Below are 24,136 nucleotides of genomic sequence, written 5' to 3'. Positions count from 1 at the left end.
GGATGATCGATCATGTGCTACTGGGGATTGTGTATCTCGAGGCGATTTTCTCGAGTCGATGTCAGATTACGACTAGGAAAGGGATGGTGAAGCACGGGTTGATACTTGCGAGACCAGTTGGCTTGAATGCTGCTGATGGGAGTTGGTGGGTGTGTGTCGCTGTCCCGTGACAGTAGTATACTAGTTGTATATATATCGTTTCGAGCTCCGGCCGTTCTGTCATTGTCTGCTTCAACGTCACTCCGATCGGGTTCTGGATCGCCTCTCGATTTATTCCATCTACCCCATCATCATTCTTCATTAAGATAATAGGCCTGGGAGTTTCATTTTCTCGCCTTAACAAGATTTACAATAGGACTGGTGAATGTCTCCTCCATATTTGCCACGATCGGCTGGTGCCGAACCAAACTAAAGACCAGACCAGGGACAGACGGAGCAACTAACGTGTCAGACACCACTTCCCCCCTCCAGTTGGATATGCGATCGAAGCAATCGCCGATTCCACGCGACGATGACTCCAGAAATAACACGAGACAGCCATGATACTCCGTATTGCATCATAATCTGCACCTGTGCGACGTGACGCCCCTCCTGGATCCGGATCTGCAACCGCGCCCTGCGACCGAACACCAACACAAACCCCCGCTAGGCACCAACCCCCCTAGTGGCTCACTAGCCAGGAACACCCGATACCCTGCCCCGGGCCCTGGGCCCTGGGCCCTGACCCCTGACTTGCTCTCGCAGGTCGCTGACTTGAGGAACTACATAATGTGATTGAACGCCTGTTTCAAGCTTGCATACACACTCGCGTTGGGTCTGGAATATTCATCTTCCACAACAAAAACCGCTATAAGCTCTTGGCGAGCTGGAATTCTTGCAGTCATGGGATTGGATGGGATGGGATACAGGGAAGGGTCGCAAGCACTTGCTCGAATAAAACACTTGCTTCATCCCTAGTCGCGTTTGTCTGGTCACACCAGGGACTCGAGAGGTTGCTTGCTCCTGCAATCGATCATTCTATAATGCACTCGAATGGTCTTCGATCGCAATGATGGTGGCGGAGGGCTGGATGCACATTGCCGCATGGGGTTTATCCTGCAGCTCCGCACCCGATCGGGAGTCTAATGCAGGCATGATTCGAGACTGCGGACACTACATTTACAGCACCATTCTCCAGGCTGCGGGAACACTGTTGCAGGCCCTGTTGTTATCCCTAATTATACGGAGAACTCGTACCTTGCTCAGAGTTCGGATGCTTCGACTGACGTATTTCAAAAAATGACATCGATGGCTGGTAGAATATCAGTGAAGGGGGCCAGGAGCAGCACACCCTGGCAAAAATGGGCCCCACTGTCTGATTCTAGTTGGGGTCTGCACTATGCTTACTGCTACCTGTTTATTCTGTAGATTCGCAGATTGTCCCACTTATAATGCACCTCTTGATCTCAGGATTTCTCCGAAGACTGTCTGACTTCTTGCCACACCCCCTTTCAATCGTCGGGTTTTCGACCTTGTTCCAGGCATTTACACGCGGCATTGACGTCTTTTCGCTCCTTTGGAATTTGAGGACAGAAAGGCAAGGGTATATCTCAAAGTCCCTACGCTCCTTTCCTCCTTGGACTGCTAGAATTCATCTGTTCAATTTAAATCTCCTTCCTGATGCCCAAGGATATAATGATCACTCGGTCCTCATCGCACTGTACCGTCTGATTTAAAGGAAGAGTGATGTGCTTTCCGGGAGCCGAACAGACGCCCTAGATTCCTGGCATCAGCCCCATTCCAGAGCTCCGTGAGACAAAGGTATTGATCGACAACAACTACCTTTGAGCCTTTGAGAAGAGAATGTGAGTTGCTACTGTTACTTCCTTTTTTCTTCTCGCCCATCGATGATAATCATGTTTCGCGGACTTTTCCTGTATCGGATTTCCGATGAAGTAATGTTTGAGGAAACCCGGTGGCGAGTGCATAGGGAGAGCCATCGGACCTGGTATGCAAGGGATCACCCTTGCCTTCAATTCAGCCACTTACAGGAGCCACGATCTGAGAGATCGTTCCTTTGAACAACCCAGTGCCCTGTTGCAACCTTACTCGTTCCAGGCTCGGTTGGAACAATCCAACCTGCTTTGTCATTGTTATTGTTGTGATTCGTGTTTTTATACTATGCCTTGCCCGCGTCGCGCCGCCCTTCATACTACTGAGCAGTACTAACACAGGCACAGACATCTTCTATACCACACTCATTTTTTTTATCCTTGGTCATACTTCCATTTTATGGCCTTGGAATATTGCTTCTGCTCCTGGTGACGCGTGAAGTTGACGAATTCGCTCCTTAAAACATTGGCATCGGTCATTGTACTCAATCGCTCATTACAAAACTTTTATTACGGATTATGCCACGAATGATGCGACAGAATGTCGCGCTCGTGGCCTGTTTGGCCGTCTTATCGGGGGTAGCAGATGCCTTTTGGCGCCTTCCTTGTCGTGGAAGAAGTGGTGTGGCCCGGATGGATCCTTTGATCGCTCCAGGGAAACCATCAGACCATGTCCACGCGGTTCATGGATCAGGAGGTTTGTTTGTTGAGTCTGTGTCGGTTAACCTTGGCTAAAATTTTGTAGGATTTGCCATGTCGGCAACCGAGGCGAGTCTGAAGAAAGGGAGCTGCACTTCGTGTGCAGTGACCCAAGACAAGTCAGCGTACTGGGCCCCGGCGTTGTATTTCATGCATGAAAATGGCGATGCGGAGCTGGTCAACGAAGTTGGTGGCATGCTTGCGTGAGTAGAAAGCCTGTCTCCCACGACGCCAGTTGTCGCTAAACGGCCGCCCAGATACTACTTCCTGAACGGAGAGAATATCACTGCCTTCCCAGAAGATTTCCGCATGATTGCCGGCGACCCATTTTTACGCAACTTCCCTTGGCCTGTCCCCGACCCTCCAAAGTCAGAATGGTCTGGAGACCAAGTGTCGCAGCCCGCCCTTCAGCAGAAAGCCCTTGGCTTCAACTGCCTGAACTACGAGATAGACCCGGAACCGTCGCTAGGTCGCCACTTCATGCCGAACAAGACGTTCATGGACGAGCACTGCACCGACGGGATTCGGTTTGAACTTATGTTCCCTTCATGCTGGAACGGAAGGGACGTTGACTCGAGCGATCATCGGTCGCATGTAACCTACCCATCGCTGGTTATGGATGGAGATTGCCCAGAGGGATTCGACAACCGACTGGTTTCGCTTTTCTTTGAAACCATCTGGGACACCTACGCGTTCAAGGATAAACAGGGCGAGTTTGTTCTTGCAAATGGCGATCCAACCGGCTACGGTTACCATGGAGATTTCATCTACGGCTGGGAATCTGGGTACCTCCAGAGTGCAGTGGACCAGTGTACCAACCTGTCTGGCCGGGTAGAAGACTGTCCGATCTTCGACCTCCAGAGCGAAGACGACCAGGGTAAATGTACCTTCCCTGTTCCCGATGAGCTGAAAAACGAGAACGTGTTCAACCACAAGGGCGGTCTCCCAAACAACATCGCCATTCAGTACGGTCCTGCTTATGCAAGTCCGGTCAAATATACCACCCCCGGACATCCTGCTGCCACTCAACCTCCCCCCAAACCCCCGAAACCGGCTTTTACCCTCGGCGCGTCTTTCAATCTCGGTCACCTGGCAGGTCTGGCTGGAAACCTGGCGGGGAGTGCTGGAAATCTGGCGGGCAGTGCTGGGAATCTGGCGGGCAGTGCTGCAGGAAATGCTGGCAACTTGGCGGGGAATCTGGCTGGTGGCCTTCATCTTTTGGAGACGACTGCTGCTCCCCCTCCTGCTCCCCCTTCGACCTCGACTTCGACCTCGACTTCGAAATCAACAGCTAAATCGACAACTTCGTCAACATCTTTGACATCTACGAAACCAGTTGTTTTGTCGACGCCGACACCCTCGAACCCGGCTCCGACCCCACAAACGTCGGCATCCTTGACTTCGACCTCTGCCTCGCAACCAAGTGCCACGTCAACATCTTCGCCTGTATCTTCAAACCCGACTGTTCTGTCCCCTCCAACGTCGGCATCCTCGGAATCACCGGCCTCAGAAACACAGATTCCTTCTGCCACCAGGTTCTCAACTTCGTTCTTTGCTGTCACAAGTTCGACCTCCTCTCCCAGCATCCCGATCTCGACGCCATCGTCCGCTCCTTTGATTTCTCACCCCACGACGCCCCCCAGTCCTGTCTATCCGCCTGTCACGACGTATCCGCTATCAAGGCCTTCGCCAAAGTCGGATTACCTCCCGGTGTCAGGCTCTCTATCCTCAGCAACGAGGACCCCGACTCCTACCACCTCATTGGTCCCGGACGTCATCACCGAAGAGGTTGTATATCTCGATCAAGAGATCCTCGTCTACGTGGATGACAAGGGAACCCCTCTCGAAACCGTGACCGGGAGTGTGGAAACCATCTCGACCTCAACGTCCACCCTGACCACGATGGCGTCTGCCGTCGTGACGACCCCAACCATCGCCCCCATGAAGCGCGACAGACACTCCCACTTTCATGGCCGCCGACGTCATCGCTCCGGACACACGCACTGATCACGATCACGATCATAACCGACGACCGAGACGCAATGAACCTGAACATCCCCCACCCATAGCATAGCCATTCGAAGATGGATTCCCGCTCACGCGGTCTCCTTCCGCCCCCCCCCCCGACAGCGGCGAACACTACTTCAGTTCTTCTGAGCATATTGTTCGATTCATTTCCCAACACGTGTATCATTGTTTCCTTTGTTGTATATAATCATTGTCTACTCCTGGCTGGAACAGGTGATATACATGACACTGTTTTTGGGTTCGTTCGTCAGAATAGGGATCGGGTTTGTTAGATAGGTTAAGGTTTAATGCATTGATTGCATCTGGACACATGCTGTTCGATTTCACCGAGGTTGGTGTGTAGAATTGAGAATACCCAAGGTAAAAATATGGATTGCCGCGAAGATCTTTCAGCAGGGTATCTAGCATTGATCCCACGTTTTTGTCGTCTAATCTGAACATCGGTTCTCGCAGTACAGTATCTCTATAGTCGTGGTTTCAGCACCATCCAAGTTCATATTTGAGAGTCTTTCTGTCATATATGATAAACATCATATTAAAAGAAACCTTTACAGTTCCACGTGCAAGATTGAACCTACGGTCTTACGCAAATCCAGGACTAGAGGTTGCGAGTAGTGTAAATGCTTGGTTTTGGGCTATGATTCAGGCAGCGACACCCACCTTTGTTGTTCTGGGGCTTTTGGTGTTTGGCAAACACCCCCTGTTTTCCAAGAGCTACCTAGCGCCACCGTGCTCCTGCTGTATTTGGTATAGAGTTCTAATATGTAAACATCTCTTTGATAATCTAGTGCCCTGGCAAATGAAATGCATATTGGTATTGACAACAGTCTGTTGACTGAAGGTCTGATAATGAGGGCCATCTTATCAAGAGAGAGGGTAGGTAGCTAGATAGTGGCTTTTGGAATCTGTCTTTGATTTTCGAATTGGCAGCAATGGTTACTTCGGGGGAAGGAAAAATGGAGAAGCTTGAATAGCATTATTGACGTGTCTGCGTCAGAAAAGAGGAAAAGAAAAAAAAAATATATATATACCACACCACACAGATGAATGTGCTTTGATGATACAATAAGCTTAACTATGATACCTAGTTCGCTAGCTATATATGCTCCTCCTAGTCCCTCTCAAGTCTAAGACCTCATCTAACCAATCCAATCCAATCCAATCCAACTCAATCACTGACAAACCCCAGTCGCCGCATTCACGTCTTGCTATAATACAAACCCGTCAGTGTTTGTCTCTCTCTCCCAGCTCTCAACACACATTACCACCAACCCAGCCCCAAGATAGATAGAAAGAGAGAAAGAAAGAATGTGGAGCAACTTACCAGACAAAACCCACTCTGGCAGTTCCCCATACTCCCATCCTTGTTGCAAGTCGCCCCGGCGGCAAGCTAGTTCGTTCGCCCGTCAGTATAAATAACCACGAATCCGGGAGAAAGGGAGGAAGGGTAAGAGGTGGGGGAAGGGGGGAGACATACGGTGGCAGGGGTCGTATCCCGAGGAGCGTTGGCGTTCAGGACGGGAGTGGCGATGGCCACGTTCAGGAGGGCGAGGACGGCGAGGATGGAGAATTTCATTTTGGGGGGGTGGATGGGATTGAGGATTCGGTGCGGTGGTGGTGGTTGGGGTTGGGGTTGGTTTTCTTGTTTCTGGTTTGCGTTTGGGAAAGAGGGAGGGAGGGAGGGAGGGTATTTATACCCCATCACCCACTACTATTTAATCTCAGTCTCGCTTGATAGGCAACAATACCAGGGTCTATATGGATAGCGTATACCAGCAGCAGGCTCAATCAAGCGATTTGCATTGATTTGGTCAAAGTGTCAAGGTCGATTTCTACTCTTCGCATACATGCATGGTCCCTGCATGCACTGCAGTGGCAGCGCCGGCACGGGTAGCCCGGAATGAAACCACCCACTAGCAACCCCGATGATCTGCCAGAACCCGTGCCAGTGTCGAGCAAACCACTAGTTTGTGACTCTTATTTGGGGGGGGGGGATCTGCTACTTGACTAGCTTTATTCGGTAAGAGAGCAGAAGTTCTGGAGGTCTGGATGAAGATCGACGGACGATTGGGTCTGTTGGGGTTTCAAACCGCACTGGGACCGGGGACCTAGAGGTTGTGATTGACTTGGCCCTATGGCTTTGGTTTGCGGATAGTATATTTGGATGGGGATTTTGTGGGGGTTGGGGTTTAGTTCTTCGAGGGGGTTGTTTATTGTTGTTGATGTAGATATGTTTCTCTATTTATCAGTATGATGGCAACTGTATAGTCGGATGATGTCTCTTCCAGCATGGTGTTTTTCTCTCTCCATCTGGCAATGATATCCATTGGCGTGCATAATCTATCATGTTTTCTCCCATCGCTGCAGGCAGAAGGGTCAATAGACTGACGCCCCTCGTTAAACATTACCCGGACGATCATTCAGGGATAAATAGACAGAGGACGGAGCACGGAGGAAGTGTTGTGGTTGTTTGGTTGTTTGTTCGTGCTGAAAGCCCGATTGTCGAGACTAAAACTATTCTATCGTCGGGCTATTCGATTCTTCGCCTGTCTAGTGACTTTGTGAATCCCGAGCCAATACTCCTGACTATACCGTGAGATAAGAGTAGATTCAAGCAGTATTGAGTCGGGCTTGAATACGGTACTTCAATGCGATTTCAATTCCATCCAATCACCTCTCAATCGAAGATATAAGGCGGGCTCTACCTCCACCACCAACCTGGGTGTAATTCGCCTTCCTAAATTATCTTCCCTTCTTATCAAAATTGCACATATCATATTATGCCCAGTGGAATCGCTCAACAAGAAACGCTCAACTGCTCTAACCCAACTTGTCACCTGAGGAGAAAGAACCCCCCTTCCTAACTATTCTCTCTCTTCTTTCTTCCAGAATTACACGCCCTCGGTTGATTGGAATCTCTGGACAAGGGGGAGGGAATCGAATCAGGATGCGGTTTCCTGCTTGCTCCTTCTGCGACCGGTTATTGACAGTAAGCGGGACACAGACACAGACATTGAAGCTTCCATGCAGCCATTCTCCCACAGCAGCAACAGCATGGTGTCTGGGGAAGGGAAGATTCCCCAGCTTCGCCCAAAGAAGGATAAACGTAAACAGTCCGGCTCCGCCCGGGCCTTACCGCCTCCGCCCGAAAACCCACGTCATCACGCTAGCACCTATTTGGCTTTCGTGTGCCTGAGGTGGATCTCCCACGCCAGTACGGATACGGATAGTTAGATAGCCCGGGGGTAGTTGTTGGATTTTGACGAATATGAAATGCACTGCACTTGATGTCTCACATGTCAACGCGTCACTATATACTTTTGATCTTGGACTGTTAAGTCCAGGCAGGGTTTCGGGATGGCATCGGCGTTGGGGATACAACACCCAGCACAAGCAAGGCACAGGCTGAACGGCAGATGAACTCCGTATTCCGGATCTGGGGTTGAGGGTTTAAAATGGGTGGTGATGAGCCTCAGGTGTTGATCCCGCATTGAATGAATTTCAAACCCCACAGTGATAGTTACAGACACCGGATCATGGACTGTCTTTCTTTTCCACCCTCCATCCTCGTTCACATGCTCCCCCTCCCATCCATCTCACAGGGAACAGCTCGCACAACGGTTACACTCACCAACAGCTTCGGGGGGACAAGCAACAGCCAATGGAGTCTTTCTCAGTCTGCAAGAGCATGTTGGACATGAGGCATGAGCCTGTACAACACTGCCATCCATCAAACTCAATCCTCGAAAACATATCCTTTTGCCTTCATCGTTCCCAAAGCTCTCCCACCTCATTCGTGTACCCATTCATCCGGGGATGCGTTAGTCCCACGCCGCGCACCCAGATCCCATTTCCCTTCGGATATGCTCTTTCTCCACACACAATTCCAGGTTCAGGATGAGGGTGGAGGATCGGGGGAAGCGGAGTGGGAAGGGGAGTGTGGAGGTGGAGGTTCCGGTGATGGTTGTTGTGGGGTATTTAGTTCCCTGTCAATAGGATGGAGATTCATGACTGACAGTCTAGTGGATGCTGGGATCGCGAGTCTAGAGGGTTCGTTTCTTTAGCGTGTGCTGTGATCATGCTTAGGGATCTCTAAAGTTGGCTCTCGACTAGATAGTCGATTGTTGTCTGGAAACGGAGGGAACAAACATGATGTGTCTACAGCACCAGTAGCAGAGCAGAGAAAGAAAGATAACAGAGGAGAGTGACATGGGGGGTTGTGGGGAAACTCCAACGCCCATTCGCCGAAAGAAGTCAATCCATCAACTGGCAGCCTTGTGCTCGGTGGCACTGAGCCCAACCATGGATCCCCACGGCCTCGGATTCGTCGGATAAGGGCCAGAGTCCCGCGATCCTGCAGGCCAACCAACCGCCCTCGGGGATGCTTATCAAGCACCGAGATAACGCCCAGGGCCCAATCTTATATGCTATGCTTCCCTCGCCCGGCTCCAGTCCTGCAGTTGCACAGCAGATAGTATACACTGCAGCTCGGAGGGAGCCGAACTGCCACTGCCACTGCTAATAACCCCTCGCAATCATGGTTCACTCACTGACCTCCCCTCCACTGGACCTATCGCATCATTTCTCCGCCGTCACCCAGCGGCGAGAGGGCAGCCAAACCAAGTCGCTATACAAGTACTTCTTCATTCCAGGCATTGCGAACCTGGCCGGCGGTGCGGATCTCCCAGTCCTACCTCTCTCACTGACATGGCCTCACTCCACCGTCACACCTGTCCCCCCTCGCTAACCACTCACGAACATCAGGGCTCCCGAACGCGTCATTCTTCCCCTACGACACCCTCTCCGCCACCGTCGCCCACCCACAGCGATTCGCCGCCCCATCCGACCCCCAGCAAACCAAGAAACCCAGCGACGACACCCAATCCACCGAACGCCGAACCATCCCCAAAGAAAGCCAAACCACCAACCTCCTCAAGAAGATCGACCTCACCACCGCCCTGCAATATGGCACGTCAGACGGTCTCCCCGTCCTCGCCGACTTCGTCCGCCAATTCACCCGCGACCATCTGCACCCCAACGTCCCCTACACCGGGGGGCCCGGCACCCTGCTGACATGCGGCTCGACCGATGGCTTCAACAAAGCCATCGAGGCCTTCACAAACACATGGGATCCGCGTCGCGACTGGATCAGCCAGCGCGAGGGCATCCTGTGCGAGGAGTTCGTCTACATGAACGCAATCCAGACCGCCAAGCCGCAGGGCCTGAACGTCGTCCCCGTCGCCATGGATCCCCAGGGCATGCTCGCGTACGGCAAAGGCGGCTTGGCCGATGTTCTCGAGCATTGGGATTTCCGGAAAGGTCGTCTCCCGCATCTGATGTATACCATCACGTAAGTTTTCACCTCGCCCCATTGGTCCGTAAAGGCAGCACATCCTTACCGTACCTTGACTCACCTCATCCTAACTTTACTTTTTTTTTTCCCGCAGCATCGGCCAGAACCCGACGGGCGGGACCTTATCGGTCGAGCGCCGGAAGGAGATCTACGCGCTATGTCGCCAGTACGACATCATTATCATCGAGGATGATCCGTACTGGAACCTGCAGTTTCCATCTGCGGCGGCCATGGAGGCGAAGTTCCGGGGGCGGACGGTCGTGGATACGGCTCCGAGGAATTATAACGCCCATGGGAAATCCTCCGGGTACCCGTTCCTGGATAGTCTGGTGCCGTCGTATCTGTCCGTTGATACGGACGGGCGTGTTGTGCGGCTGGATACGTTCTCGAAGACGATCGCGCCCGGGTGTCGTCTGGGGTGGATCACGGCGCAGCCGGCCATCATTGAGCGGTTGGTCCGGATCACCGAGACCTCGACGCAGCAACCCTCGGGCTTCGTGCAGGCGATGGTAGCAGAGCTGATCGTGGGCCAACAGGTCGAAGACCCGAGTCCCCTTTCCAAGAACAAAAAAGGCGAACAGGAACAGGCCTGGCAGATGGACGGCTGGGTGCGGTGGCTGGAGGGTCTGCGCGCCGGATACGAGCAGCGCATGCAGCGCATGTGCACGATCCTCGAAGAAGGGAAATACTTCATCTCAGACGCTTGCTCAACCACCACCTCTGCCGACGAACACGCCTGGGCAGTCCTCGACAAAACCCAAATGTACGAATTCTCCTGGCCGACGGGGGGCATGTTCGTGTGGGTGAAAGTGTGCATCGACACGCATCCCCTGCTTGCGAAGTTCGGGCAGGAGCGGCTCATCCAGGCGCTGTGGGTGCAGTTGATGCAGAAGCCGTACTTGTGTATTATGGGGCCCGGGGCGATGTTCTCGCCCACGGCGGAGACGGTGGACCGCGCGAGGCTGTATTATCGGTTGTGCTTTGCGGCGATGCCCACCGAGGAGGTGGCGGGGATCACGAGGAGGTTGGTGGATGGGTTCCGGGCGTTTTGGCAGAGGAGGGATCTGGATGGGCTGGAGGATGATGTGGAGATGGCGATGAGGGGACTGCAAATAGAGGGGCGGGGGGAGGGGAATTTGTTGGGGATGGGGTGTTGATTTCAGTAATTACTATACTATGCGTGTTCGATTTGGATTCTGAGTTGGATGGCGTTGGGGTGAGTATGTATTGCGATTTACTTGGTATATTGATATTGAGAATAGTACGAATTTCGATACCTGTTTTTGAGAAAGCTTAATCTTGAACAAATCAATTTAATTGGAATTTCTTTTTGTTGACCAAACAGAAGAAAGATGAAGCAAGAAAGACACTCCCCTCGGAGTTGACTGAACAAAACAAAAAGAAAAACAAAAAAACGACCCCACTGGGACTCGAACCCAGAATCTTCAGTACCGAAAACTGACGCCCTACCATTGAGCTATAGAGCCAATTGTACATTACGTAGCCCAACACAGTGCCCTGTAGCCTAGCCAGATTAATCCCGAGGACCAACCACATCGCCATCGCGACGACACACAATGCGACAACACAACTTCATCACCCCGCGATCCGCCGCCGCGCGACACAAATTATCACCACCACAACTCCCTCCCCCCCCTCCTCCTCACCCACCAGACCCTCGCCTCCAACCACACCACCAAAATGTCCACGCTCGAAACCCTACCAAACACGGACCTGGCCGAAGAAATCGAAGCCATCAACGCGATCTACGACCCGGACACGCTGATCCTCACATCCGCATCCACATCCACCACCACCTCAATCCCCTCAACGCTCGACCTCGGCTCCGGCTGCAGCTCCAGCTCCAGCTCCACCCCCCCCTCACAATCACAATCACGATCAAACTCAAACCCAGGCTCGTCATCAACAATCCTCAAACTCCACCTCCCCAACCACCCCCACCTCTCCTTCCTCCTCTCCTTCGCACCCACCTACCCCGACGACCCCCCGCACATCCTCGGCACCGCATCCACGGCCTCCCGCGGCGAAGGCAAGATCGCCATCGACGTACTCCAGGATATCCTCGATCGAACATATCAGCCCGGCGCGGTGTGTTTGTTCGAGGTTATCAACGAGGCGGTGGAAGTTTTCGGGGAGTTGCGGATCGGGACGAATCCGAATAATAATAATAATGGTGGACATACACGGGCCAACAACAACAACAATAGCAGCAGCAGCAACGATATCAATGGAAAGAAGGAGGGGGAGGAGGAGGAGGAGGAGGATACACAAAGGCTCAACGACCCCACCACATCACCAATCCTATCTCATCCGCCAGATTGGGTGATCTCGGATATAATCACCGAAAAGAAATCCGTGTTTGTCGCGCGCGCGGCGAAAGTCACCTCCCTGGCCCAGGCGAAGGCGTATCTGGATCATCTGCTCGCGACGGAGAAGAAGGTTGCGGCTGCGACGCATAATATTTCGGCGTGGAGGATACGGGAGGTTAAATCGTCTCATTTATCATCGTCGTCGTCATCATCATCACAGTCACATGTACATGGACATTTGGGGATGGGGCCAGGGGCAGGGACAGGGGCAGGGTCGGGTAAAGCAGGCACCGGCGACACCACAGAACTCATCGTGCAAGACTGCGACGACGACGGCGAAACAGCCGCGGGAGGCCGTCTCCTGCATCTGATGCAGCTGATGGATGTGTGGGATGTGGTGGTGGTTGTGACGCGGTGGTATGGTGGCGTCTTGTTGGGGCCGGATCGGTTTAGGATTATTAATGCGGCGGGGAGGGATGCGTTGGTTAAGGGGGGGTTTGTGAGGGAGGGGGGTGGGGGTGGGGGTGGGGGGAAGAAGAAGGGGAGGAGGTAATGTTGGCTCAGGCTGGGGGTGGTGTGGGATTGAGGGATGGGAGATTGTGAGTGGGCTTGTATAAATATCGAGAAGAAGGGATGACTCGGTCTGGGAGACCTTTATAGAGATGGAACGAGGGAAAGACCTCGACATATAGACATGATGCGAGTGCGAAACTCGCCTCCGGGATCAGCAGTACATTAGCTCCTCAAGGGGAGGGAGCTGATGCATATATTAGAATACTACGAAAACTAAAGCAGTACTATAGTATAGATTCCGAGTTAATTGGATACCGGATATCGTAGAAATTACACCCAAACGCGTTGTAAATCATGAAGCCTGCATACTGCGTCCGATCACTCCCGAGTAGAGTGGTTAACGGCCAGGGTAGGGTAGGTTAATGGAAAAATTTATACCTGCTGTCAGGTTAACGGTTAGATACAAGATTGTCTTATACCTAACCGCGGAACAGCCAAAAATAGGACGGTTAACCGTCTTAACTATTCTTGGCGCCAAGATCTACCCGCTATATCTCTTTAGGCCTTAGCTCGGGTAAGATATACTCAGGTTAATCCCCGTCTATCCTGACTGTTTATATCTTTGCTAATAGTAATTCATGCAAGACAAATCTTCTTGATCCCCCAAAGATGGTCAGAAGGAAGAAAACAGCATGCTTTATTTGATACTATTCTGATATATATAGAATTGCCTGCAGTCCCTGCAATAGAGGAGAATCAGACTTCATTATATCAGGTTACTAGCCATTTTCATAGTTTCCTAGATCTAACATCAAGATTGCCGCTATCCAGAGGCTTGAACTGCTAGATTACCGACAGCAGCAAAGTAAGGCGAGCGAGCGAAAAAAAAAAAAAAAAAAAGAAACGACAGAAAGCTTCTATGTGCCCTGCACCCTTCAACGTCCAATCACAAAGTTAGGGAAGTTCTTTTCCAACAGTTGGAAAAGATCACCGAGGTGCCTGGCGCCCTGTCGGAGCTCCCTACCCGTTACCCAGTCCCAGCTTCCCACGAAATACTGGAAGTGACGCGCCCGGGACGTCATGACGTTCAACCTCTTGGAGGTACGCAGCACACTTGCCGCGCCCATGTTCCTCGTGACCAGGATGATGGTCGCGGCGGCCTCGGAGCCCTGAGAGGCTTCGACTGTCTGGATCCTGGGGACGATGGGGGCGTTCGGCCACCGGCTTGCCAGGAGGTTCGATGCCGTCGCCACCTGGGCACGATACGCAGACATGATCAGAACGTCCTTGACCCCGCTGGCGATCAGCTGCATTGCCAGGGCCAGCCCCAGACTGGCCTCGCCGGCATTCATGAGGGAGCCGTCCGTGTCCTGAGATGTCGGGCTCCGGATGTGGAGGAATCCGACCATGTCCTTGAGGGCCCAGGCGCGGCCTTTGTGGCTGATCGTGATGGTGGCATTGCCGGCGAACCTCTTGGCGAAGGGCGAGGTGCAGTGCGCGCTCTTTACCTCCTGGCCATCGTTGTAGATGAGAGATGTCGGCTGGTAGAGGGCTTGGTGCGCCCGGAACTGCTGGTTGAGCACCGTCCTCTTGTAGGGCTTCCTGGTGAGTCGCTCAAACGCCGATTCCGCCCAGGCCGATTGCCCGTCTTTCGTGAACGCGACAGGCCACATCTGCCTGCAGTCCCCCAGGAACAGCATTCGCGACGCCCCCGGAAGCTTGGCCAGGACGTGGAAGATCTCCGTATCCCGGTAGGCATTGGCCTCGTCGAACACGAGATACTCCGGGTTGAACCTGCGGCGGAGCATTTCGGAGACGTTGACGGGGGTGGTGACCACAATATCCACGTGTCTCATCATCTCCTCGACGAGGGCACTTCTCTGGGCCGAAAAGCGGCGCATATCGGTGTAGCCACTAGCTGTCCCCGATTTCCGGATGGCTTCCACTCCTTCCGAGAAAGCGGCGAAGGAGGGCTTGTCGTGGTTGGCGAGGAGCAGCATCCGGCCCATATCGTCGTGCAACGACTCTTTGCCCGCGAAAAGCCTTGCCTCGGTTTCGCCCCAGGATCGGAGATGTAGGAACCGTGGCTGGAGGCCAAAGGACCGGAAGAAAGGGGCCAGCTGGTTGATCACGGCTTCTCCCGCTGCGTGGGTAGGTCCTAAGATGGCCACTTTGGCATATCCTGCTTTCCCAGCGGGGAGGATGCTGCTCACAAACGCTGCTATAGCTGCAGCTGTCCTCGTCTTGCCTGTTCCGGGTGAACCAACCACGAGCGATAGCCGGTGCTCCACGATCTGTATCACCGCTTGCTTCTGTAGGTCGTCCAGACCCCACGAGGCCGGGATGAGCTTGCCGGGCTTGTCTGGCAGTGGCACCGGGTGATATGTGGTGATCATTGGACTGTGCGGCAGGAACAAGGAGCCGAGGCGATGGCTGGCTGAGAGGCCCGCGTCTTGGAGTTCAAAGGCACGGCAGATGTTGTCGAACTCACTGGCCTGGACGGAGACCTCCTCGATAGCCGGGTTCAAAAGAGGGAGAATCTTGACGTGCTCTTCGTTGATGCGGGGGACCTTCCAGGGCTCGACTTTGTTGCGGAGGAGGGCGTGGATCGGGGCCGACAGAAGTTGCTTCCACTTCATCGAAGACTCCGTGACCACTGCTGTCCACTCTGAGGCTCCCTTCATCCCCGGAACTGGATAGCTCTGCGCCTTGGCCGGGAGGAACCATTTCGCGCCCCGGAGGAGGATGGTGCATCCCCGATACAAGCGGAACGGCCGCTCCTCGGCGGGCCATATCCCCAGCACCACTCGATCCGCCACGACAGCACCCTTGACCGTGCAGCCCTGGACCGCCAGCTTCTGGAGCTCCTCCCTGGCCTCCACGAGAACGGCTCGCTTGTTCATGGCGACATAATCCCTCTCCGCGTCCGCCACATCGGTGTATCTACCAGCTAGCGCCTCCATGACGGGAGCTTCATGCACGGCCCAGAACTCAGCCTTGGGAAGCACCTCAAACCGGACCGTCACCCCAGACGCAAACGAAACGCCGGCGAGCGGAAACATCTGAGGATCAGAGTTCTCATATATCTTGCCCTTGGACAACTCGACGACCTTGACCCCCTCGATGACGTTACCGGGCAGGATCCGGATTTCGTACACGAAGACCCCCCGATCAAAGTGCAGGATCTTCCGCTCCACCTGCCCGAGGTCAAAACTCACATTGAGGAACGCCTTGGTCCTGCCACCGTCTTGGGACCAGCCTTGACGGATCTTGAGCGTCTTTCTGAACACAAAGAGGTGGATTGCTGGCTCTGTCCCGACCGAGACTGGATCCTGCGACATGTTTCCGGCCCACATACCCGCCACGGGCATCTTGATGCTCATGCCGGGTCTGTCGAAGAACCCCATTTTCGCTGTGTATACTTGTCAAAGACGGAGCGGCGCAGGGTGCGGTCGGTCGGTGAACGTCGATACAGGCAAGATGGTCGTGCTTTCGTGGGAGGTGAGGAGAGAGGGGAGGTCGAGGATCGAGAAAACGGGCAGCTGGAGGCGACAGGCTTAGAGACAGAGAGACAGAGAGACAGAGAAGAGAGTAAGGAGGGTTGGGGGAGTCGATGATCAGCAAAACGGGTACCAACAGCAGTTGGGTACCTTGGAAGAGCAAGAAAACAGCTAATGCTGAACAGCTCTTCAAAGTGGAGAGAGAGAGAGAGAGAGACAGAGCAGGTGAAGAAGGCAAAGAGGGTTCGCCAGACGGCAAAACGGGCATCCAAATGCTGTTGAATGCCCCGTAGAACCAGAGTATCTCGTGTCAACGGCAAGCGTAAACGTCTTTTCCGAGGAGATGAACAAGGCAAGTAGCGAGGAAGGAGATAGCTGAGGAGAGGAAAGAAAGAGAGAGAAAGGATGGGGGGGGGGGGACACGTGTGTTATGCTCGACTCTGAGCCACACGGAATGAAGGCATTCACACGCTGGCATTCACCTGGTCATAGCCGACGCTGGCAAGACCTCGACGAACGGGGTCATTTGTATTAGTTGGCCAGGGAAATCATTCTGTGAATCTCTACCTTATTATGTCGATACTCTCTGTACAGGATATTGTTCATCCGAAAGATACCGGTCTTGGGATCATGCTGGATACAGGTCAATTCCCTGTGTTTGATTCCCAAAGGACACTGGGTGAATTGCTCAATCACGCCAATTTCGACACGCAGAGTCAGCGAGAAAGTCTCAGACCAGGCTACAAGGGCCAAAATAGAGGGTCCCCAGGGAAAGGTGATGAGGGTTGAGGAGCTTGCAGGGTAGTTGGCGTAATCAACCAGATATACTACGATTTATAGTCATGCTTTTTTGAGTCATTCAAGTAATCCCTACGAACCTTTCATGTGTTTTGGCAGATTACATGGAGTTCCTGTTTATTCGAACATAGTCAGCACAAATAGCAAGCTCAAGTAGACTGATAGAACTTGATTTGCATGCTTTACTCTGATAGAAGGCACGAGAATACAAACATGATATAGGAGTTAACTATTAGATCTGTCCCATGAGAGTACTACGTATATGACAGCAGAAATCTGTTTTATCTGTTGACCACACAGCCTGCCAGCAGACTATCCATTCCATAGTAAGTATGTCCTTACCACCGTAATACCGGCCAGGAAAAAGGAACCGAATTATCCGTGGCCGTATAGACTGTCTCGTGCATCTCGTAGTTCCCGCACATGTTATCAAACGCTGCGCTATCGAGGAAACTCCTAAGAGCCTCACTGGCTTGCAATGCGGTCTCTTGGAAAGAGATAATCATTCAAGTTCTCATTTTTTGTAGGGACCTTCTCGGCTGTCTCCTGTCGTAGGAGCTCTTGAACCTTGGGTTCTCGTCGATTCGACATCGTGTCTGATTGCCTTTTCGGGAAGCATAGTTTGTAGAGTGTTAGATCGAATTTCTGTGTTTACAGGAGAGGAATATCGTCCTCCCCCCCCACCCCCTTCCCTGACAATAAAGGGGGGGCGTATATGTTCCCACTTTATAGAGACCTCCGTGACAATTGCCATCGAGAAGATCGTCTGCTTGGCGGGGTTCCATGCTCAGATTCGGGAAATTCTCATGCCCTCCTTTCATGGAAGGAAGAACCGTGCAGCCCCAGTATAGATGGAATGGCTGGTTGGATTGCCAGCGGCATTTTTATCTCAGCGAGGGAGAACTGACTGCCTTCACTATGCAAAGCTAGACCTAATGACCAGACACAAGCCAGATCTTGACTAGCAAAAACTGATTGTGGTCGCTGTTCTCCCATGTCCTGCCCTTGGGAAAAGCGACAATGTTGTGTATCCAGGCGGTAAGGATGGTTCGTACGCTATGGTATGGTTGCTGCAGGAAGGCAGCGCTTGTCACTCGATCAAGATGCCGATGAGGTTATTCGCAAATAACGATCACTGGTAAACTGATGAGATATTGGTTTCCTATCTAGAAGGTGAGAACGCATGAGACGAGGGTATCTAGGCAACCACACATTAGGGCAGGCTCGACCGACCCCCCTCGCACCTCACCGCCCCTGGCAACCATTCCCCGATGTCCTTCGGAGGATGCACAGCCCATATACGAAAGCAGAAACAATGTTCCGTCGATTGAAGTCCATGGAGCATCTGCCATTCAACCTAGGGCAAGCCAAAGACCGTGTCCAAGAAAAAGAACACCTTTGCTTTCTCACCATCACCGTCCTTGGTCCAACCTTGCCGAATCTTGATAGCCTCTTTTGGCTGAGAGAAACAAATATCCTGAGACGCAATTGTCACACACATGGGTTGTCTGCTAGATGGAAGTCGAGTCCTGATTAACGTTGTTGAGGAATCTTCCGATGGGTGTATGGCCTTTTGCCTGGCCTTCTCTCGCGGCATGCTCCCAACTCTGCTGAAATGGCTTGACGCGACTGTGTGTCGATATAAAATGTCGCACATGGCTAACTTAAAGCTTTTTTTTTGTCCAAATATGGCCGCTTTGGAAGTAGAGCACCCGATCTTCTCTGGTAGCATGCTGCTGGACGCAGACGTAAAGGTGTTCGTTCGCAATGGCCCCGTTAGAAATCATGAGGTTCGCTTGTCGGCGCCGAACTGACTTGGGCTAGGTCTGGGTATCCGTTGAATGTATGGTGTGGGATAAAAATATAAAAGCTTATTCCGAGTGAGCCCGCCCTTTGTATAAAAGATCAAGCCTCCTAGTGTATATTATAGAGAGAGGATTAGATCTTTTCTTCCAGGTAAAAAGAAAAAGACAGAATGAGATAGTCTGGTAATGCAAGGATCGTGAAATGAGATAGCTATAGAGGGGAGAGAGAGAGAGAGAGAGAAAGCGAGAGGAAGATAAAAATTAACAACCCTTTTATATCCCACGAAGGCAGGCTTTATTCTTGACGATATTCACCACAATAGTTGAAACCAGGGAAAGATAAGACTACATTCAATGCTAGATCCAAATAAATAGGACTGTGACTCTACCCGACCATCCATCCCCCAAGGCAGGAAAAGATTCACACCCCAGATTACCCCTACCCCTCCATGCCGCACCATACAACTAACTAACTGCCTTTGAAATGGTGGCTGGGAATAGGATGCAGAACGCGGTGAATATTTCTTCTTTCCGTAGCAATCGGGACGGCGTAGCTAGCTGATCCAAAGACGGGCTATCTCGAGCACAGGCAGGGCTGGGACAGGAGCACGGCGGATGGGTACGATTGCAGGCTTGCGCGGCTCTTGGTGTTCATGTTCATTCTGGACAGTCGAGCTCATCGTGTCTCTCCAGACGATCGATGATGGTGGACATCGAGGCGGAATGACATGCCACGCGTTGGTGATTTTCAAGCGCTATTGGCCTAATGGCTTCGACGGTCTGGATTGATGCTCGGGTTGAAGACTTGATTGAGCTCATGGTGTCTGTTCAGAGTGTCCGAGTACACCATCATCGGGGGTCAGTCCCAGGAGACATGAAGTGGACGCGACCGAGGGTGACTGGTCGAAGCCAGATCAAGTGGTGACAGACCAAAAAGACCACTCGGCTAAAAAGGTGTCCAGACACCTGAGTAGGCGTGATACTGAATGATAGTAGGTTTGACACGGCTCCAGCGACCCCATACGAAGTCTCAAGAATAGTATTAACCAAACCAATGATATTATAATCTAACTTACTTGATCAAAGTCAAAACAAAGATAAACTAACCCAACATAAATCGTCCCAATGATATTATATGATATGAAATAATAGAAGAATATTATACCCGAACCAGCGTTTTCAAACCCAGCCAGCCAGTCAACCAAGCCAACCCCTGGCCTGTTGTGCTTTGCTTTGCTTCCTTTGATCTTTAAATCTTCAACCCAACCCAACCGATAATCTACAACATCCCCCTCTCACTCAACGCTCCCCTCAGCGTCTTATGCAGGGCAAACACATTCTCCTCCGCCATCATGGTATGATGACTACCGGGAACATCATGATAGCGAACGCTGTCGCTATGCTCGTTCCAGCGCATCAGGTGCTGTTTCAGCCAGACGTCCTTGTCGCGGCCGACCGAGACGAGCGGGATAGCGTAGAAGACGTCCATGTGTGCCACCGTGCCGGAGGGGTCGTATGTGTGGGCGAGCTCCTGCAGTTTGGACGAGAGCATGGCCCAGTCGCGGATCTTGGCCTCGCTCATGCCGAGTTCGGCGACGCGGGCTTGGTCGGAGACTTTCATGATGGAGGGGAGGACTTCGCTTTGGGGGAGCTGTTTTGAGGTGTGAGTATTTGGTGGGAAAAAAAGGGGGGGATGGGGAGGGGGCAGGAAGGAAATACCTTATGCATATCCGGCGACATAAGATGGGCATCTTCCTCGGTAATAAAGCCGAGGAAGTAGACCAGATGCAGGAGAGACTCGACGTAGTCCATCTCGCGGATGTGTTTCTTGATGTGGGGGGGCAGGTTGAGACTGCCGAGGAAGCCGACGCGGTCCCCAGACGCCTCGACCTTCTTGGCGGTTTCGAAGGCGATCATGGCGCCGTACGAGTAGCCGATGAAGATGTAGGGCCCCTCGGGCTGCAGGGCACGGATGTGTTTGAGGTATGTGCTGTTCGATATCGATTAGTCTGGCGGTTCGATGGCAGGGAAGAGTGAGGGAGGACATACTCAGTCATCTCATCAACGGAAGTAAACATCTTCTCCCCGGGATTGAACCCCGGCGAGCGCAGGGCATATACCTTGCGATCGGCGAAATATTTACTGAAGTTCAGGAAGACCAGGACCTCACCCATCCCGGGATGGAAGAAGAAGATGGGGGGCGCCTTGGAGGGGCCATTCTGGAGCTCGACGATGGGGTTGTAGGGCTTGGGGCCCTGGTTCTGCTGCAGATCCTCGAGCATGACGGAGAGGGCCTCGATGGTGGGGTTCTGCAGGATGGTGATCATGGGGATTTCCTCGGACAGGCCGAGCCGGGACTCGACGATGCGCTTGTAGCGGATCAGACGCACGCTGTTGACGCCCATGTCGTAGAGGCTGTCGTCGACGCCGACCTCGGCCAGGTCGAGACCGAATTCGTCGGCGAAGATCTCGGCCAGGGTGACCTGCAGGTCGTTCTGGGGGGGACGCTTGGAGCGCGCGCGGTAGGAGGCGGCGCGGGAGACGGCGTCGTCGCGGTGGGATGTGAAGCGGCCCTCCTCGTATTGCTGCTTGAGCTTGGTGCGCGGGAGCTTGCCGAGGGAGTTCTTGGGGAGGAGCTCGACGGGGAGGGGGATGATGTCGACGGGCTGCTTGGAGCAGTAGAGGGCGGTGATGCGGGAGATGGAGCTGAGGGTTTCGACGAAGGTGCGGTCGTCTTCGACGCCCTTCTGGCTGGGGAGGTAGAGCACGATCACGTCTTCGCTGTCGGCGTTCTCGAGCCACGAGGATACCACCACGGTGTACGAGGGGACGAGGCCGTCCAGGCCCGAGGCATCGATGGCGTTCTCCAGCTCGTGCGAGTAGAAGTTGATGCCGTTGATGATGATGCTGTCCTTGGACCGGCCGGACAGCACCAGGTTGTCGCTCTGGTCGATGTATCCGGTGTCGCCGGTGCGGAACCAGCCGTCCTCGGTGAAGGAGGCTTTGGTGTTGCGGTCGTCGTTGTAGTAGCCCTTGAAGACCATGGGGCCGTACAGCTCCAGGTTTCCGGTCTCGCCGCTGCGCAGGATCTCGTTTTGGTCGTTGGATATGCGCATCTGCAGGGTCGGCGTGGTCTGGCCCACCGAGCAGAACTGCATCTTGGCCTTCTGCTCCAGCTCGGGGAAGCTGTAGTGGTAGTGGATGCCCGCGCAGGTCTGCGTCCGTGAGTGTTTGTTCCAGGTAGGCGCTGCAGCAGACTTACCTCGGTCATGCCGAACGATGGGTGCAGCACGTTCTTGGCCGCGCCCATCTCAACCAGCTTGCGGTTGAACAGGATGCTGGTCGACGCGAGGTTGGCCTCGCCACCGGAGAGCACCACGTGCAGGTGGCTCAGGTCGATGTCGAGAGGACGACCTTCCTGCTCCTGGCGCGCCTCGATAGCCTTGCCGACCAGAGCCACGAGGAAGTTGGGCGCAAACGCGTTGGTGACGGCGTACTCGGCCATCTTCTCCAGGTACATGATAGGGTTCTCCAGGACCGTCACGGCCGGGAGATGGATCTGCTGGGCGCCGCGAGAGAGCGCGTGCATGTGCATCTCCATCAGACAGGCGACGTGGTCGAAGCCTGCAAGGTCAGGTCAGCCTTCCTCTCTTGCTTTAAGATTCAAGACGGTCAGCTCTTACCAATCCAGTTGAGGAAGATGTTGTCCGGGCTGCTCGACAGAGCCTTCCACTTGGCCTCAACGGAGGCAAGGATCTGCTCGTGGTGCAGCATGACGGCCTTCGCATTGCCCGTGCTCCCGGAGGTCAGCAGCAGCAGAGCGATGTCATTCAGATGCGACGGCTCCTGGTACTCAGCCTCGGAGTATTCCCTCTCGTTCTCGAAATCTTCGACGTAGAACTTCTGAGAGTCGTCGAGGAGCATCAAGTCCCCGGCATGCTTGTAGCCAGTCAGGACGTTCGGCCGCTCCAGCAGCTTCTGGAGATGGCTTAGATGGCGCTCCCTGGCCACGGGGTCTACAGCCAGGGGGGTCGACACGGCGGGAATGGAGCCCGCGGCAATGACCGACCAGAACCAGATGATATTCTCCTTGTGGGTGTCGAAGTGAACCAGGAGAATGCGCTCGGGCTCGGCGATTTTCTTCTCCAGCAGGAGTTGTGCATTGCGCTGAGGCAGTCAGCCACGGGCGAACACCGACCCATGCGACTCAAGTTCGACATACCTTAACAATGTTGTAGAACTCCGGGTATAAGATCGTCTCCGACTTGTGACTGCCTACACTATAGAAAACAAAACCCTTGGAGGGCGACGTCTCCGCCGCTTGCTCCAGGTAACTCAAGATGCCAGGGGCCATGGAGGGCGATTGCTGAGAAGGAAGCTGGACTTGGATTTCAATATTTGGGCAATGGAGAAGAAACCAAATCCCCCCCCCCCCCGATCTTCGTCGGACCGGCCAGTTTCTTATAACATGCCGGTTACTGTAGGTCTGTCTCACCTGCAAGCTCGACACACTGCAAGGGCATGACCTTGGCGTGTCTCGACAAGGTCGATGAGTCGTGACGACATATGGATACCTTTTCCTTTCCCACCGACCAGATAGCCAGAGACATTGAGGTGGATCGGTCGCAGATACTGTCGACCGGTCTCGCTCATGCCCCCCTGAGGCGTCGAGCAATTATGTCAAGCAGGAGCCTTGGCGGAGGACCGATAGTCGGATTGCCTGCTTGGCAGCGGAGGGCATTGGTGCACCAGAGGGAGTGACTGACGGGGATTCTTGGACGTCGATTGCAACGTTGTATTCGGGAAGTGACAAGGTTTTGATAAGCTTGCCCATCGCATTGTTCGAGTCGATTGTCAGCGCCGGAAACGGAAGCCAACAACGGTCCACAATGGCATGACGGCCACCACTTCGGCACACCCGGGCGGTTACTGTTTCCGCGGGCATTTAGGGGGCCTAGAACAAGACGGGAACCCGCCGGGGGGGTTCTGACGGGGACTCGGTGTCATTATGATTGCTGCCTAGAGGCTTAGGCTGGCTGATCTCCCTTCCGCGGACCCGTGGATTGCCCAGCCACCCGCAATGGGACAACCCTCGACAGGGCCGTTCCGTGGATGGGGACGATCGACGGCAGGGGGATCTGCAACCCCAGCACGTAGGGGCAAGACATGGCCGCAGCTGAGGCCCGCCTTGCATGCTACCTCCGAATTACTTCAAGGTAACCTCAGCACTAGAGCAACA

At 53.4% G+C, this 24,136-nt stretch overlaps 5 protein-coding genes and 1 non-coding gene across 6 annotated transcripts; 2 read left to right on the top strand and 4 right to left on the bottom strand.

Annotated features, from left to right (window-relative positions):
* Window positions 1-2,402: 2,402 nt before the first annotated feature.
* BO70DRAFT_407241 (DUF1996 domain-containing protein) lies at window positions 2,403-4,577 on the top strand (the record flags this gene model as incomplete). The annotated part of the gene is made up of 4 exons (XM_025547166.1): window positions 2,403-2,568; window positions 2,617-2,773; window positions 2,828-3,654; window positions 4,288-4,577. 4 exons carry the CDS (start codon window positions 2,403-2,405, stop codon window positions 4,575-4,577), a joined length of 1,440 nt encoding a protein of 479 aa, XP_025398727.1.
* Window positions 4,578-5,770: 1,193 nt separating this feature from the next.
* BO70DRAFT_397181 (uncharacterized protein) lies at window positions 5,771-6,174 on the bottom strand (the record flags this gene model as incomplete). The annotated part of the gene is made up of 3 exons (XM_025546677.1): window positions 5,771-5,806; window positions 5,923-5,988; window positions 6,076-6,174. The coding sequence occupies 3 exons, from the start codon at window positions 6,172-6,174 to the stop codon at window positions 5,771-5,773; spliced, it is 201 nt and encodes a 66-aa protein (XP_025398726.1).
* A 2,889-nt stretch (window positions 6,175-9,063) lies between these two features.
* BO70DRAFT_387847 (PLP-dependent transferase) lies at window positions 9,064-12,834 on the top strand (the record flags this gene model as incomplete). Its single annotated transcript, XM_025545933.1, has 4 exons — window positions 9,064-9,271; window positions 9,363-9,948; window positions 10,046-11,036; window positions 11,626-12,834. Exons 1-4 carry the CDS (start codon window positions 9,136-9,138, stop codon window positions 12,832-12,834), a joined length of 2,922 nt encoding a protein of 973 aa, XP_025398725.1. The 5' UTR covers window positions 9,064-9,135.
* Window positions 11,367-11,438, bottom strand: BO70DRAFT_t181. The gene has a single exon. It is a non-coding gene; the product is annotated as a tRNA-Arg (tRNA).
* Window positions 12,835-13,729: 895 nt separating the features above from the next.
* On the bottom strand, window positions 13,730-16,135 carry BO70DRAFT_371752 (uncharacterized protein; the record flags this gene model as incomplete). Its single annotated transcript, XM_025544817.1, has 1 exon — window positions 13,730-16,135. One exon carries the CDS (start codon window positions 16,133-16,135, stop codon window positions 13,730-13,732), a length of 2,406 nt encoding a protein of 801 aa, XP_025398724.1.
* Window positions 16,136-20,133: 3,998 nt separating this feature from the next.
* BO70DRAFT_387846 (non-ribosomal peptide synthetase) lies at window positions 20,134-23,251 on the bottom strand (the record flags this gene model as incomplete). The annotated part of the gene is made up of 6 exons (XM_025545932.1): window positions 20,134-20,548; window positions 20,617-20,887; window positions 20,947-22,112; window positions 22,160-22,521; window positions 22,581-23,037; window positions 23,120-23,251. The coding sequence occupies 6 exons, from the start codon at window positions 23,249-23,251 to the stop codon at window positions 20,177-20,179; spliced, it is 2,760 nt and encodes a 919-aa protein (XP_025398723.1). The 3' UTR covers window positions 20,134-20,176.
* Window positions 23,252-24,136: the final 885 nt, after the last annotated feature.

Source organism: Aspergillus heteromorphus (genome assembly GCF_003184545.1).
Source record: "Aspergillus heteromorphus CBS 117.55 chromosome Unknown BO70scaffold_15, whole genome shotgun sequence".
Classification (NCBI taxonomy): domain Eukaryota; kingdom Fungi; phylum Ascomycota; class Eurotiomycetes; order Eurotiales; family Aspergillaceae; genus Aspergillus; species Aspergillus heteromorphus.
This window is presented reverse-complemented; position numbering and strand designations above follow the sequence as displayed.